The sequence below is a fragment of the Macaca thibetana genome, chromosome 4 (genome assembly GCF_024542745.1).
Source record: "Macaca thibetana thibetana isolate TM-01 chromosome 4, ASM2454274v1, whole genome shotgun sequence".
NCBI classification, from domain to species: domain Eukaryota; kingdom Metazoa; phylum Chordata; class Mammalia; order Primates; family Cercopithecidae; genus Macaca; species Macaca thibetana.
Genome location: NC_065581.1, coordinates 84,409,126 through 84,424,587, shown reverse-complemented (window position 1 = coordinate 84,424,587; position 15,462 = coordinate 84,409,126). Strand labels below are relative to the sequence as shown.

At 39.8% G+C, this 15,462-nt stretch overlaps 1 protein-coding gene across 2 annotated transcripts; it reads right to left on the bottom strand.

Moving 5' to 3' along the window:
• Positions 1–417: 417 nt before the first annotated feature.
• SMIM8 (small integral membrane protein 8) lies at positions 418–14,271 on the bottom strand. 2 transcript variants are annotated; one of them, XM_050788072.1, is made up of 4 exons: positions 14,178–14,253; positions 12,137–12,157; positions 5,737–5,894; positions 418–2,586 (listed from the first exon to the last, which is right to left on the bottom strand). In XM_050788072.1, the coding sequence occupies exons 3-4, from the start codon at positions 5,875–5,877 to the stop codon at positions 2,428–2,430; spliced, it is 300 nt and encodes a 99-aa protein (XP_050644029.1). In that variant the 5' UTR covers positions 5,878–5,894; positions 12,137–12,157; positions 14,178–14,253; the 3' UTR covers positions 418–2,427. The 2 variants fall into 2 exon arrangements, with proteins under 2 accessions (XP_050644029.1, XP_050644028.1); XM_050788071.1 differs by lacking the exon at positions 12,137–12,157 and having other exon boundaries at positions 14,178–14,271.
• Positions 14,272–15,462: the final 1,191 nt, after the last annotated feature.

Sequence of the window (15,462 nt, the reverse complement as noted above, 5' to 3'; positions counted from 1 at the left end):
GCGAGACTCCGCCTCAAAAAAAAAAAAAAAAAAAAAGTGGTATTTCCCCTTAGTGCAGTAGATTCAATAAGCTTAGTTTTGTTTGATCATCAGGTTGTTCTGATGGTCTTTTGAGGGAGCTGGCAGTTAACAGTCCTTTACATAATTCTGTTTTAAAGTACAGGAGTGTTTCTCTACTTAAGATCTAAACTTATTTTTAAGAGCTAATGTGGCTGCTTTATTATTATGTGGACATTTACACATAGGAGGTGGTATAGTATGGTGAAAAGATCCCTAGACTTTAGAGCAAGAAGATACAGGTTCTAGTCCTGAATCACCATGATCTTTGGTAAATCTCTTAGCCATTCTCAGCCTATTGTCTTAACCATAAACTGACACGACTGGATCAGGTGAAGTTCAACGTTCAGAATCTTCGGACTATTTGAAAGGTATTTTATTTTTGATGGTTATACCCTCATTCAAAAGAGAAAGGATGAAAACATCAACACATAGCCAGGCAGCCGTTGACATCAGCACACACAAAAACTGTCCTACAACTTGTAGCCATTCTGTAAAAAGTATCATAGTCAGGTACTTGTTCCTAAAATTCAGTATGATTCTTTCCTCACACTACTTTTCACAGCTTTGTGTTTGACTGACTCTAGTTACTTTGGCTGATTCACACAGATCTTACATGAGTTAAGTCTGCAACTTGTACAGTTTCTGTTGCCCTCCTGCACTGCAGTCTCTTGACAGTTCACGCAACTAATATCTCCTCTGCCACCAAACATCAACTTATTCTGTTAAATAGTAAAAAATTCTAAAAGATGGCAATGTGTCATTAAATGCATAAGTTAAAAACAGAAGAACCCTAGTTTTTTGACAGCCAAAATACACAGGGAAACCAAAAACAAAAGACGGTCTTTAAAAGGGATTTTGTATCACTGAAGTGCATTTTAAACTATATAAAGTACATTATACAGAGAGGCACAGCAAATAAATATTTGGGGCTCAGTAGTAAAGATTTTATTTAGTTGCATGTAAATTCAATTAGCTAAGTTCTTTAATATCTACAAATCACACATAATTACATATTCATATACCTTACAAAACGACAATGAAGTATGATAAATTAAAAATAACATTATGATAAACTCTGCCTGTGCTGTTATTATTACTTGGTAATATTAATAGCAACTGAAGCAAAACTTCAGAGGTGAGATTTACTACTGAGGCCCAATTACAATGATTTGGAGAATTAGGTACATATCTAGAAATGAAACAGGTCCAGAACCCTTGTGATAAAGATTTGAATTCTATAAGGCAGAATCTGGCCAGACACAGGGGCCAAGCCTTGACCTCTGTCCTAGGCCCCTGGGCCAGGTGCCAGGACAACCAAGGCCATTCTGCTGCTCGGTGCTGACAGTGGGGCTCGGCTTTGTTTACACTCATTTTTACCCCCTTTTCTGTCCCCACTTCCATAAAAGACACTTTAAAATGCTGATGCTTCAGAGAATAAGAAACATTCTGAAAAGAAAAAAAACAAAAAGGCCTGCTGCCATATAAACTTCAAAAGAAAAAAAAAGCATATAAGGTAAACCTGGTACAATAAGGAGACCTTATCTATTTCTTATCTATTGAGTAGTTGTAGTTTTTAAATAACTATAAGAACACTTGGTCTTATGTTTACAACATTACTGTAACATTAATTTACAAAAACTAAAATAGATAACATTTAGTTGTAGTCAAAATCATCATACCTCAGTAAAACATACTTTCTTTTTTAAAGAAAAACTCCAATTACTCTGGGATATTCTTATTTAATCTTTATTTTAGCAGCTGAGTGGAAGGATCTTTTCCATTAAAATAAAATTCTGCCCCAAAAATAGCTAAAATGGAAACTGAAATATATGAACCATTTGTGACACTATAAGAACTACTTGTCAGAGCCAACTCAGTTTCTCATATCTCATATTTTTAATATTGACTTCAGGCTTTAAATTTTCTATTTATCTTTCTTTAAAAATATAGGTTCTATGCCAGGGAGAACATGAACATTTCCTTTGCAAGTAGCAAAACACAACTAAACTTTCACGACAGCTGCACCAGCATAATTCATCTTAAAATATTTAAAACATCATGCAAATTTAACAGCATGGATACTTTTATTATACAGAATTTAATAATTAACAAAGACAACTTCCATTCTCATGGCACTTTTATAAGAGGCAAGGAAAGAAAAATATTATGAAGCTCGCTCTGTGGAAAAAGAATGAGATAACGGCTGTGAAAGGGCAAAATTTACGACAGTTGTCTGGTTGCAGCTGCTATCTTCTGTCTTCATTAGCATGTTCTAGAACAAGAAATATGATACTGTACACTCACAAGGTCTTTCAGTTGAAGATTTCAGAACGCTTAATAAACGTCCATCTGCAGTAACCAGCATTATTAATCCCATTTGGATGTTTTCCGCCTCATGTAACTGTGCCCCTCACTATCAATAGCTTCATAGAGGTCCTTTTTATTCTCTTGTGTTGCATGCAGATAACCAATATATGCCACGCAAAGTGAAAGAGTTACCAATCCGAAAGCCATTACAGGTTTGTTCTGTCAAAGAAAAAAAAAAGTATAAAGCTTTAGTAAGACTAACAATTTGAGGAGACCCAAATATCAGTTGCATTTTCCTCCTGACATGCCACATCTTTATTACAACACTAGCATTACCATGGCAATATTTCAACTATAATCATTTATTCAGTTCTTTATTCAATTAGCTAAACTACTGATTATCCAGAGATTATAGAAGACTCTTGCTTCTCCTCTCCAGTCTTTCTCCCATCTACACCCTGGACATCTCAGACCTCTACCCTCAGGAAAGTGACAGCTGGGAAAGGAGTGGGGCAGGAAAACTGGCCTGGTATCCAGAGTTTTCAATGTTATCTGTGTGAAGTGGAGGAGCTGCTTAACTTCCTGGGTCCTGGGCCCAAGTCCCTCCGTTTGCAAACCTCAAATTAGTTCATTTTATTAGGAAGTGAGGATTGAAGTACACACGCTATTCTTCTTGCCCAAGTCATGAATAACTGGCAAAAAACCTTTTATATATTAGGCACAGAAATGATGATGATGTATACACTCTTCGCTGGGAACCTACTCCATAACCTCAAGAAATTTAGTGATTGGAACAGCTATTATGCTGTTAACCTTGATTTACTCTTGGACAATCCAAGACCCTAAGAGGCAAAGTTATGTTTTCAGCTTCACACACACACACACAGAAAAGCTGTGTTGTTGTTGTTGATGTTAAGAGACAGGATCTCACTCTGCCGCCCAGGCTGGAGTGCAGTGTGCAATCATAGCTCACTGCAGTCTCAAACTCCCGGGCTCAAGTGATTTTCCTGCCTCAGCCTCCCAAGTAGCTGGGACTACAGGTGTGCACCACCATGCCTGGCTAATTTTTTTGTATTTTTAATAAATACGGGGTTTCACCATATTGGCCAGCTAGTTTCAAATTCCTGACTTCAAGTGATCTGCCCACCTCAGCCTCCCAAAGTGCTGGGATTAACAGGCGTAAGCCACTGTGGCCAGCCTAATTTTAAATTTTTTTGTAGAGATAGAGTCTCGGTATGTTGAACTCCTGGACTCAAGAGATCCCTCTACCTCAGCCTCCCAAAGTATTGGGATTGCAGACATTAGTCATGATGTCCAACCCCCACACCCCCCCCAAAAAAAGCTTTTAAATACAGGAAAGATGTTCACAACTCCAGAAAAGCATTTTTGTTATTCCTGAAACTGTACCTTAGACCATTTTCTTTGCACGTTCACACTCAACGAATTGGCCTTTCTTAGGTCAATGTAAATGCACAGTAGTGATACAAGTAATAGTTTCTGCTTCTATCACCATACCTGCTATACCACTACTGAGAAATAAAAGAAACTCTTTAACTGAGGAATGTGAGCCCCCTTCAAATTATCAGGTCCAGAGAGGCACTGGAATGAGCTAGTAGTCACGTCTTGAGCTAAATAATAATTTTGAAGCCCTTGCTATGTGGGCTCTGGACTGACACCACCAATAGCTATAAATTAACCTTACAATGCCATCCACCAGACATTATAACTCCTACTCTGTAATTCAACAATGTATAGCCAATTACTAATCAATGTCATTTCTGCAAACCAATGAAAATTACTGAAGAGCAACTTTTGTACTTGCCCCCTCTCCTGATTCACTTTTTCCCTGAAAAATTCCACCCTCTCCTTTGTTCTCCAGAGTGCTTCGCAAGGTTACTGTGAAGTGTTTCCCAGGTTGCAGTCCTCAACCTTGGCCCAAATAAACTCCCTACATATATTAATTTGCCTCAGTTTATTCCTTTAGGTGACATTTCTATTTCAAAATAAGGGTCAAACTTTTTCACTTAGATGAACATCTAAGAAAGGACACGGACTCAGAGCAGTTTAAATTTATAATTCTTGAAATGCTTTTAGCAATTAAAAGAACACATTACTTCAAAGCTTTTAAAATATTTTACCTTGGGCCGGGCGCAGTGGCTCACGCCTGTAATCCCAGCACTTTGGGAGGCCGAGTCGGGCGGATCACGAGGTCAGGAGATTGAGACCACCCTGGCTAACACGGTGAAACCCGCTCTACTGAAAATACAAAAATTAGCCGGGCGCGGTGGCGGGCGCCTGTAGTCCCAGCTACTCAGGAGGCTGAGGCAGGAGAATGGCGTGAACCTGGGAGGCGGAGCTTGCAGTAAGTGGAGATCGCACCACTGCACTCCAGCCTGGGCGACAGAGCGAGACTCCGTTTCAAAAAAAAAAAAAAATTTTACCTTGATTTAATGATCTGATTAAGTTGACCTATTTAACAGTTTACACTGGTAACTGTGTTACTAAAATTCTAATCAGATTCAACACACTTAAATATTTATCATATTTTATTTTAACTTGATTTTACATTTATTTTAAAATAGAATCTACATTTATTCAAAAATAAACTCAGCCAGGCGTGGGCTCATGCCTGTAATCCCAACAATTTGGGAGGCTGAGGTGGGAGAATCGCTTAAGGCCAGGAGTTCAAAACCAGCTTGGGCAATATACTGAAACACCATCTCTACAAAAAATTTTAAAAAGGAGCCAGGCATGAAGGTGTGCACCTGTAGTCCCAGCCACCCAGGAGGCTGAGGTGCGAGGATCCCTTGAGCCCAGGGGTTTGAAGCTGCAGTGAGCTATGATTGTACCACTGCACTATAGCCTGGGTGACAGAACCTCTAATGAATAAATGAATAAATGAATTTCATCAAATCAAATGTTTTGGAATTTTTCACAAAGTATCTGTAATATTGCTTAGATAAAAATATTACCTACAGGCTAGAATTGCAGTATGTAAGAATGGTCAGATTTTCATTTTGGTTTCCTTGCTTAAATGGAAGGTCTTATTTACCTAACAGTACTTGATCAAACAACAAAAGTTGTCTTCAAATTAATGCAACGACTAAAATAGTACTTTAGATAGTTTGAGAAGCCAATCCATTAAAGTGCAACCATTTTCCATTATAACTCTCAAATGCCCTTAAAATATTTTTATATGTGTATTTATATGTGAAACAGCATTTACAATCGTCCTTCCACCTGCTTTTATTCACAGGGAGGTCTTGTCAACATAAAATTTCCATGATAAAATCAATTACAAGAAAATCAGAACTTCCTGACAGTCTGGTTAGATTAAAAATAAAGTCTTATCCTGGATATATTTCTTACAGGTTTAATGAAGAGCTCTGGATTCACAGCACGAAATAAGGTTGTTGTGCGCACCCGTCTGAGCCCCGGGCTTTGAAAGTCTTTCTCTTTGGGTGGTTCCTTTTTGAATGCTGGAGGCTCAGGTGCTGAAGACATCTTCATCAATGATGAGTTATTATCTAAAAACAAAATAATATATTTTTTCCCTTCATAATTGTGCTTCTCTGATAAATTTCTTTAAAAAGTCATTCTTAAATTCTTTCTTTGAATTCCAACCCAGATACATACCAAAGGTGATTGTCAGTTATCTTATTACTTTGTATTATGCACTTTGTAAATGGTGTTTTAAGTTTAATTTGTTAATTTCATTCATTATTTTAATTTTCACCTCAAAATAAAAGCTGTGGGCAAAGGTTGTTTTCCTACTTTTACAGAAGACGGGAGAATTGTTTGTTGGTCTGAGTCACGTTGTATCACATGAAACCAGGACTGAGAGTAGGTGAGGCCAGTAGGTTATCTGTTCCTTTCTTTATTTCCTTGTTTTCACTCCTCCTCACCTTTCAACAGCCCCTCCAGAACCCTAACCTGAGGGAAGGATCAGCATTCCTTTGCTCATTATCTTCTCCTACAGATTCACTCCTGGCCGGTTTCCTCCACTGCTCCTCTGTCTTCCTCCACGACCACCCACGAACTCATTTTCCCAAGCAGTAAGGATAAGGAGCTGTTTGTACTCACTCCTCCTTTGCCAATTAGCAACTTCCTGGGTAGGACATGCCCTGCTATCTCCTTAATCTTAATATCCTTTTTTATCTTAGCTACTCTAAATCTATCCTATTAAATCCAAGTGTGTCTTTTGTCTTCTTGTTTTCCTAGCTGAAATGTCAGCACTTTGGGAATATTTTTCTCTTCTAGGTATTATTAGGCAAAAGCTTAGTTTATCATCTCTGCCATCTAATGCTGGGATGGGAGGTGAGGGTTGAAAGAGGGGAGGTAGAGAAAGAAAGCTTCCAAAGATAGACATAAATGACAATATAGTAAAATTATTTGGGGGAAATGCTGCAATCACTGTACAGTAAATGTTATTGGGGCTTTGTTTGTACAATTTTTTTTTTTTTTTTTTTTTTTTGAGACAGAGTCTTACTTGATTGCCTAGACTGGAATGCATGTGCAGTGGTGTGATCATAGCTTACTGCAGTCTGCAGCCTCAAACACCTGGGCTCAAGTGATCCTCCCACCTCAGCCTCCCAGGTAGCTAGGACTACAGGCAGGCACCACCACACCTGGCTTTTTTTTTTTTTTGGTAGGTCTCACTATGTTGCCCAGGCTGGTCTCAAACTCCTGGCCACAAAGCAATCCTGCTTCTGCCTCCCAAAGTGCTGGGATCACATGCATGAGCCACCACACCTGGCCAGTATAAGTATTCATTAAGCTTACTATTTTATAGACGTTATAAAATCAATATTTTCACAACTTCATAGTTAAGGAGAAAACTAGGAACTTGGCTTTTCAAAATACATTGTGTTGCAGTAGACACTGAATGTTCATCTATACCACTTGATCAGGTACGCACCTCAAGAGGAACATCTGCTTGAAGAGAAAGGAATGTTCTAAGCACTTTCTACACTTGCAAAGGCTTCAGAAATGTTCACTCTTGCCGGTTCAGTCACTTATTCCTCATGCACGACATGATTATCATTGTTGCCTTCTTCATCATTATCACCGACTTTCTGGTTCAATTTTTACATCAGTTAGCACTCCTGTAGCAACTTCAGGATTTGGTAACTTGGGAAATAAACTGCTATCTGTAGCCACACAGTCTTCAAAATCAAACTGGTTTGAGACATCAATGACAGTAGTAGTTGAGTGCTAGATTGGTTCAAACACCACATTTGGTTGCAGCCTCCTTACAGGAGGACCTCAGGGGATCCCACAGGAATCATGCCTGTGTTTTGCTAACATTTCATGATTACAGATAACTTTATAGACCACCAAGTCTCTGCAATCATGTCAATGGCTTATTCATGTTGCTTTTCTCCATTTTCTCTTCATTCTCTATATTTAGAAACTGCTTTCAGAAGTGAGCTTTCTCTGTGCCAATTACACCCTCATCCAATGGCTGCAGAATGGCTGTGTAGTTCAATGGGAAAAGCTCAACTCCTACATGATCCAAGTGTGGGAGTATGTTGTGGGCAGAGCAATTGTCTATCAGCAAGAGGATACTGTGGATTGCTCCTTGCATTCCCTTGTCAATCTTTATCAGTCATTCAGTAACACATTTCTCATTATTCAGGCATGTGTATTGGCTTGGTAATCACGGGGGGGAACATTTCTGAAGTACTGATAGTTAGCTGACTTGCCAAAGACAATTGTTCCAGAATGCATTACAGTAGAATACACCAATCATCAATCTGTTTATTTCCTTTGCAAAGTCTACCTTTGGCATGAAGCATATGATAAGGTAACAAGAACATCTGTTTCATCAGCATTTAAAACACCATTCAGGCTGGGCGAGGTGGCTCACGCCTTAATCCCACTATTTTGGGAGGAAGAGGTAGAAGTACTGCTTGAACCCAGGAGTCTGAGACCAGCCTGGGCAACACAGCTAGACCCTGTATCAAAAACAAACAAACAAACAAGCCATTGAAGCTGTAACCAGCAATTTTTGTTTTTGTTTTTAAGTTTCTCCTGCATGTAAGTTAATAATTTTCTCTACCAAAACAGTGTTTTCTTCACTACAGGCAACTTGTGAAACGATTCCAGAATATGCCCGAAGTTTGTTGAGGCAGCCCCCACTTGCTTGAAACTCACCATGGCTGACAAGCTCTGGATGTTTGTCCCTTCTAAATCTCAAGCTGAACTGTAATCCCCAGTGTTGAAGGTGGAGACTGGCGGGAGGCATTTGGATCATGGGGGCAGATCCCTCATGAATGTTTTGGTGCCATCCTTGTGGTAATGAGCAAGTTCTTACTCTATGAGTTCACGTGAGATCTGGTTATTTAAGAGTGTGACACTTCTTCCCCCTCCCTCTTGCTTCCTGTCTCACCATGTGACATGCCTGCTCCCACTTAATCTTCCATCACAACTGAAAGCTTCCTGAAGCCCTCACCAGGGGCAGATGCTGGCACCATGCTTCCTGTACAGTCTGCTGAACTGTGAGCCAATTAAACCTCTTTTCTTTATAAATTACACAGCATCAGGAATTTCTTTATAGTGATGCAAGAAGAGACTAACGCAACGCCCAAGGTTGACAAAAATCCAAAGCTTTCTATAGCACAGTTACATGCCCATTTCTTGCATGAACCCGATACCATGCAGAAACAGTGATAAAAGGGGCCTCATATTCACTTCTGCTTTAGTCCCAGAATCCCTTTTTAAATTTTCTCTTCAATCTTGGCTCAATCTTTCAAAAATGTGAACAATGTTGGGGTCGTGGTGTTAAATTCCTTTGCTATTTCTCCTTTATTTTGGCAGCAATCTACTGCTTCCATTACCGTCATTTTTTTCTTCTAATGAGAACTGCTGGTGTTTCATTTTTCTTCTCTTAGCCATGATGGTGTTTATAAAGGTATTTAGAATTTAAGTAACAAATGTTGGCCACCAGGTGCCTATACCAGGTGTCAGTGATGTTTCTCCCTGTGCTAAAAACTTGTTTGACTATAAACGTGGGTACTATAGTTTGGATATTTGTCTCCCAAACCTCACGTGGAAATCTGATCTCCAGTGTCAGAGGTGAGGCCTAGTGGGAGGTGTTTGGGTCATGGGGGTGGATCCCTCATGAATAGATTAATACCCTCCCTGGGGGAGGGTGGGGAGCAAGTGAGTTCTCACTCTATTAGTCCCCTGGAGAGCTGGTTGTTAAAAACAGCCTAGCACCTCCCCTCTCTTTCTTGCTTCCTCTCTTACCATGTGATCTCTGCACATGCCAGATCACCATCACCTTCCACCATGGGTGGAGGCAACCTGAGCCCCTCACCAGAAATAGATGCTGACACCATGCTTCCTGTACAGCCTGCAGAACCATGAACCAAATAAACTTCTTTTCTTCATAAATTGCCCAGCCTCAGTATTCCTTTATAGGAACACAAATGGACTAAAATAGGGAAAGAAAATGCAAAATGAAGCAGTCATTAAAGTGGAAGGAATATTATAGTCTGTCAACAGACAAACCTATAAGAAACATTAGGCAGAAAATAGTTAACCCATGGCCATGTTATTAGAACTGAATCTCAGCCTCAGAGTGTGCCACTACATGAAACTGAGGCATTAGATAAAAATACTATAAAGGCCTGAAAAAGCAAATTCACAAAGGTAAAAGTCATTCTAACCAGAAACTGACATAAACAGCATTTTTCCATTTATTATTAGAAAACAGCTGCCTGTATTTAAAACAAAGATAGCCTGTGGAAAACAGATTAAAGTTGTTCATTGGGAAGAAAAGGTAATGGAAAAGATGGGTATAGAAGTTCATATTGCAGAGCACAGAAGGGTCCTCAGAGCATAGTTTATTTACATATACTTTGTGTGGATGATAATGTGCCAGGAATTGAGGATGATGAACTACTCCATACCTGATGCCCAAAATTAAATAAAATTGTTATATATTAATTATATGTAATATATTAACATAATAAATTATATATTAAACAATGATTTATTATAATATACAATTTACATCATATATTATTATTACTCTACTCCTGGGATATATAAAATTATACACTGTATATAATTTTGGACTTCAGGTGTGGAGTGAGTTCATCATCCCCTCAGGGAGGGCATTAATCTATCTACAAGGGATCTGCTGTCATTTACATATATATATATGTCATTTACATATATATATGGGGGAGAGGAAAGGGGGAGAAAGAGAAAGACTAGTTACAGCTAACAAAAATGTCACTATTTTAAAATTAAACGGATGCAGTGATGCTCAGTGTTACGAAATTCAACCTATATGAAATATGTCTGTAAAAAACTATATAGTGTTCTAACACTAATTGTGATGACTTAATTTTAGTTGTAAGATTGCTTGATCTCCTTTTTTCCTTAGCAGAACCTATATTTCCTTTACAATGAATCAATAAAATAACCAGGGTAGTATTGGTTATATTGCAAGTCCCAGACACCAAATTTACCTTAATAATTCACTGTTTATGTTAAACTCTTTGCTAGAAATGACAAAGAATATTTTGACTGGAAACTCACATGTATATTTTAAAAGATTTAATATACCCCAATTTCCACTGTTACTGACACTTTCTGGAAAGTATGAGAGTAACATTTTCTATTATTTATCATTCTTTTATTAGAAGTGGGATAAAACAGCTCAGTTTTATTGCTGCTTCTCCTTTATAAGCTACAGTCACTGATGATACAACAGTTCTCCCAAAATTGCATGAACTTATTCACACCATCTATCAAACTAAGACTTTTTAACAACCATCTATACTTTGTTAAAAAAAAATTCAGATTACTGAGACCAGAAAGGGTCTCAGCAGCCAATAATTTGTTATATATAACTATTTTAACAACAACAACAACAACAACCTTTTCTACATAGGAGAAAATTCTTCTGTATTTGTTCACATGCCGGCCCACAGAGCTGTACAAGTATGACTGAAGCATAAATTCAAGACGTGCCAGTTGAATAAATAAAACAGGTAGAATGCAAAACCTTAAGTCATTTCTTCACAGATGTGTAAATTGTTTTGGGGAAAACCAATCTGTATTTTAACAAGTAAACTTTTAATCCTGAAGTTTAAGTTGACTAGCTATTTTCAAGTACAAAACTAATACAAGTTCCAATTTTAAAAGGTCAAAGCATGGCAATAACTTATTCTGACATTACCACTCAGGTGAACTGCACCTAAGACAAAACCAGTTAATGTCTAGCACACTTTCATCAGAACTAGTCTTCCCACTAGTTTCTTCACCTTCTTCCCTTACTCTTTGTTTCCATTACAGCTGTCACTCGCTTACTTACAGATGATATTGACCAATCTCTAGTTATTATCACTTTGAAGATCTATTTATTTTAAGCTGGATTTAAAAACTTCATTTACTGTGTTAAAACAGTAATCACATAAAACATACAGATTAGTAGGGATGCTGGGAACCTGGTATTACACTGCTCTTGGCTAAGTAATTTTGGGATTAATTTGTGTGAGGCCCTACCTGCAAAATAATTAAGCAGGCACCCCTGGCTGTGTAATCTGCCCCACTCTTATTTCTTCTTCATTTTTCCATCACCCACTTCTTGTTCCCTTTTCTATGCATGATTAAGAAACTGCTATTTATCTTTTCTAAAAAAAAAAAAAAAAAAAAAAAAGGAGAGTAGAACATTTCACAGCTGCCTGTAAAAAAGGTCTAAACTAAGCTGTATTTACTTCATTTGTTTTCTCCCCGGTAACATGTTCTTTACCTTTTTCTCCTGTCCATCCTCTGTGATGGAAGCGTGCAATGGAAAAAGAAGCAAAGATAAAGGACTGCCTATTTACCCAACTCCATGAGAGTCATTTACATCTCAAAGCATAAGAATAGTAAGCCCCTGAAATTAGTAACACACAATGTGAGAGGTTGTACAGATGGTCCTATGCCGAGAGTCAGGACTAGTCATTTTTGAATGATTTTCCCTCCTTCAGTAAAAGTCTTGCTCAGGGAGTTATTCCAGAATACATGACTACCTATTAATATATTGTACATGCAAATTAGACCAAGATATAAAGAATATAAGAATTACTTCAAGGGAAACAATCTTCAAATATATATTTTAGAAATAAGCACCTCAATAGAAGACAAAACAAAATGACCAGAATCATAAAATGTTAACAAGCAGGAACCTTATTAATAATGAAAGCCTTTCCTTTAAAAGACAGAGAATTATAAAATGGGCAAAATATTTTAATGAAAGTATAATACACTTCTTAATAGTTTCACATGCCACATTATCTTAATACTTAAGAAACTAACTTGAAGTTTGGGGCAGAAAACCTTAAAAATAATTTAAATTAGTTTAAACAAGTTTGGGATAGAATCAGAGGACTTCATGGCTTGAGGGAATTAGCATAACCTCAAATTCTCACTTCGCTACTTATAACCTGTGTGTCTTTAGGTGCCAACTCTGATTTTCAGTTTCCATCTTTATAAAAGGGGCACTACTATCTATTGCATAGATAGGTACTAAATGTGTGTATTAAATAAGACGAATACATTTTAAAGGATGCAGATGTTCAATGAATGGTAGCTACTGTCGCACTCACCACTTTGTCTAACTCCCCCTTCTACATCCCCTTCTGAGAAACCCAGACCCAGGGAGATGTCTTTACCAGGAGGGTGCGATCACCTAGGTCTCCCAATCTCCAGCCCACCAATATTTCACCACCTCACCCCATCTTACTTTTAAATTGATAAAAGGCCTTTGCATATCTATTACAATATTTAAGAAACAAAATTATAATCACTTGTTTTAAAAACTGATTATATATATGTTGTTTTTAAGGTAAAATATACTTTTTAAAAAAGTATCTTTCCCGCCGGGTGGGGTGGCTCACGCTTGTAATCCCAGCACTTTGGGAGGCTGAGGCGGGTGGATTGCTTGAGGTCAGGAGTTGGAAACCAGCGTGGCCAACATGATGAAACCTTGTCTCTACTAAAAATACAAAAAGTAGCCGGGTGTGGTGGCGCACATCTGTAATTCCAGGTCCTCGGGAGGCTGAGGCACGAGAATCGCTTGAACCCGGGAGGTGAAGGTTGCGGTGAGCTCAGATCGCACCACTGCACTCCAGCCTGGGCGACAGAGTGAAACTCTGTCTTAAACAAAACAAAACAAGACAAAACAAAACAAAGCACCTTTCCATCTCTTGGATGTACTACGGTCCCTGAAAAAAGGAGAAAGGCTTTGCTGGCGACAGCCTGAGGACTGACAATCTGAGTCTTATCTGGCTTCCCCCAATGTCATGGACTACTGTTCGCTGCCGAAGGCTTACTCAAAGACGCATTGGAAGCCTCCAGAAGAAACTTCATTCAGTTAAGTTCTACACATTGTGTGGCAGGGCTGAAAAAGTACGCGTGTCCGCACAATGACAAAAGAAAAGGGGCATCTCCTGAAAACACCACCATGCTCCCCTAACTATGAGTCTGGTGAGCCAGGACACTAAGAAACTGGAGGAAACCAGAGAGTTCTAGGGGTGGGGGAGTCCATGGATGAAGTACCGAACAGACTGGCGCCCGCAAGGTGAGTCCGGGAAATGGGCTCTGTGGGGCCAGAGAGCTCCACCGACTTGGGGTGCGGGTACAGGGCGTCCACCGAGAGGCAAAGATTTGGGCTGCCCGAGAGGACGCTCCCTCCCTGGTGGGCCCGCAGGGCAGCCAGGAAGGGCAGAGACGGGAGCGTGATGGTGCGGCCGCCCGGTCCCCTCCAGGCCGGCGCCCAGCCACTCAGCACCGTAGCCGCCGCCGCTTACCTTTTGCGGGGTCACGTCCTCTCAGCGCCCGAGACGCCCCGCCCCACCTCACCGCCCCACCTGCGAGAGAGAGCGGTAGAGCGCGCCCGGCCTGGCGCCACAGCGTCCCCTATCTCCCGGAGGTTGCAGCGCGGGGCTGCAGGAACCCATCCAGCGCTCGTCGTTCCGGTTCTGAGGACGCGCTCGCGCCCGTCCTTGAGGTCTGCGGGCTGGAGTTTGCAAGGGACGTTTTTGCTTTCTTCCCTTTTTGACCTTTAGTTTTCCACCTCCCAACTTCAAATTACCTTCCAGTTCCGTGTGTATGTTTGTATAAATAAAAGGAGACATCTCCTAGAAGTATGTTTATTTCATGAAAGTGGAAAAGCATTCTGATTTGGGAAAGAAAGCTAGATCTGATCTCCTCCTACCCCTACTTTAGGGGCACAGTCATTTAAGTGTAGAGTTAATACTCTGCCATTACGTTAGGGCCTTGAGAGTCCAAGATGCAGATGTATGCAGGTGCAGTTGAGACAAGAATAGATATAGGGATGCTGGTTTGCACATACTTTGCTGATGTTTAAGTTTGTTGGGATACACGTGAAAACTGATATGGTTTGGCTCTGTGTCACCACCCAAATCTCATGTGGAATGATAGCCCCCTTGTGTTGAAGGAGGGCCCTGGTGAGAGGTCACTGAATCATGCGGCAGACTTTCCCCTTGACATTCCCATGCTGAAGTTCTCAGAAGATCTGTTCGTTTAAAAGTGTGTAGCACTTCCCCCTTCGCACTCTCTCTCTCTCTCTCTGTCTCTCTCCTGCGCCATGGTAGGACGTGCTTGCTTCCTCTTCTGCCATGATTGTAAATTTCCTGAGGCCTCTGGAGCCATACCTCCTGTACAGCCTGTGGAACTGCGAGCTAATGAAACCTCTTTTCTCTATAAGTTACCCAGCCTCAGGTAGTTCTTTCTAGCAGTGTGAGAAGAGACTAATACAAAAACCAAAAATAAAATTCTAAGCACCACCACCACCCACCTACCCCCAAAAGGAATGGACCTCTGTCTTGGCCAAGGTAATCTCAAAAAACCCTGAAAAATGAGTTCAGACCCTGATGGGAAGGGGTGGGTGGTTGGACATGCCTCATTATACCCTCCTCCCATTGGAGTTTAGACACAACTGACCAGAATTAACATTAAAACGGAGATCTTAAGACTGATAAAATATACTGTAGCAATAAGAAAATTCCAACCTGACTCTGGAATAACATCACATGACACATAGTGGGACCTGAAAGAAATAAAAATATGTTA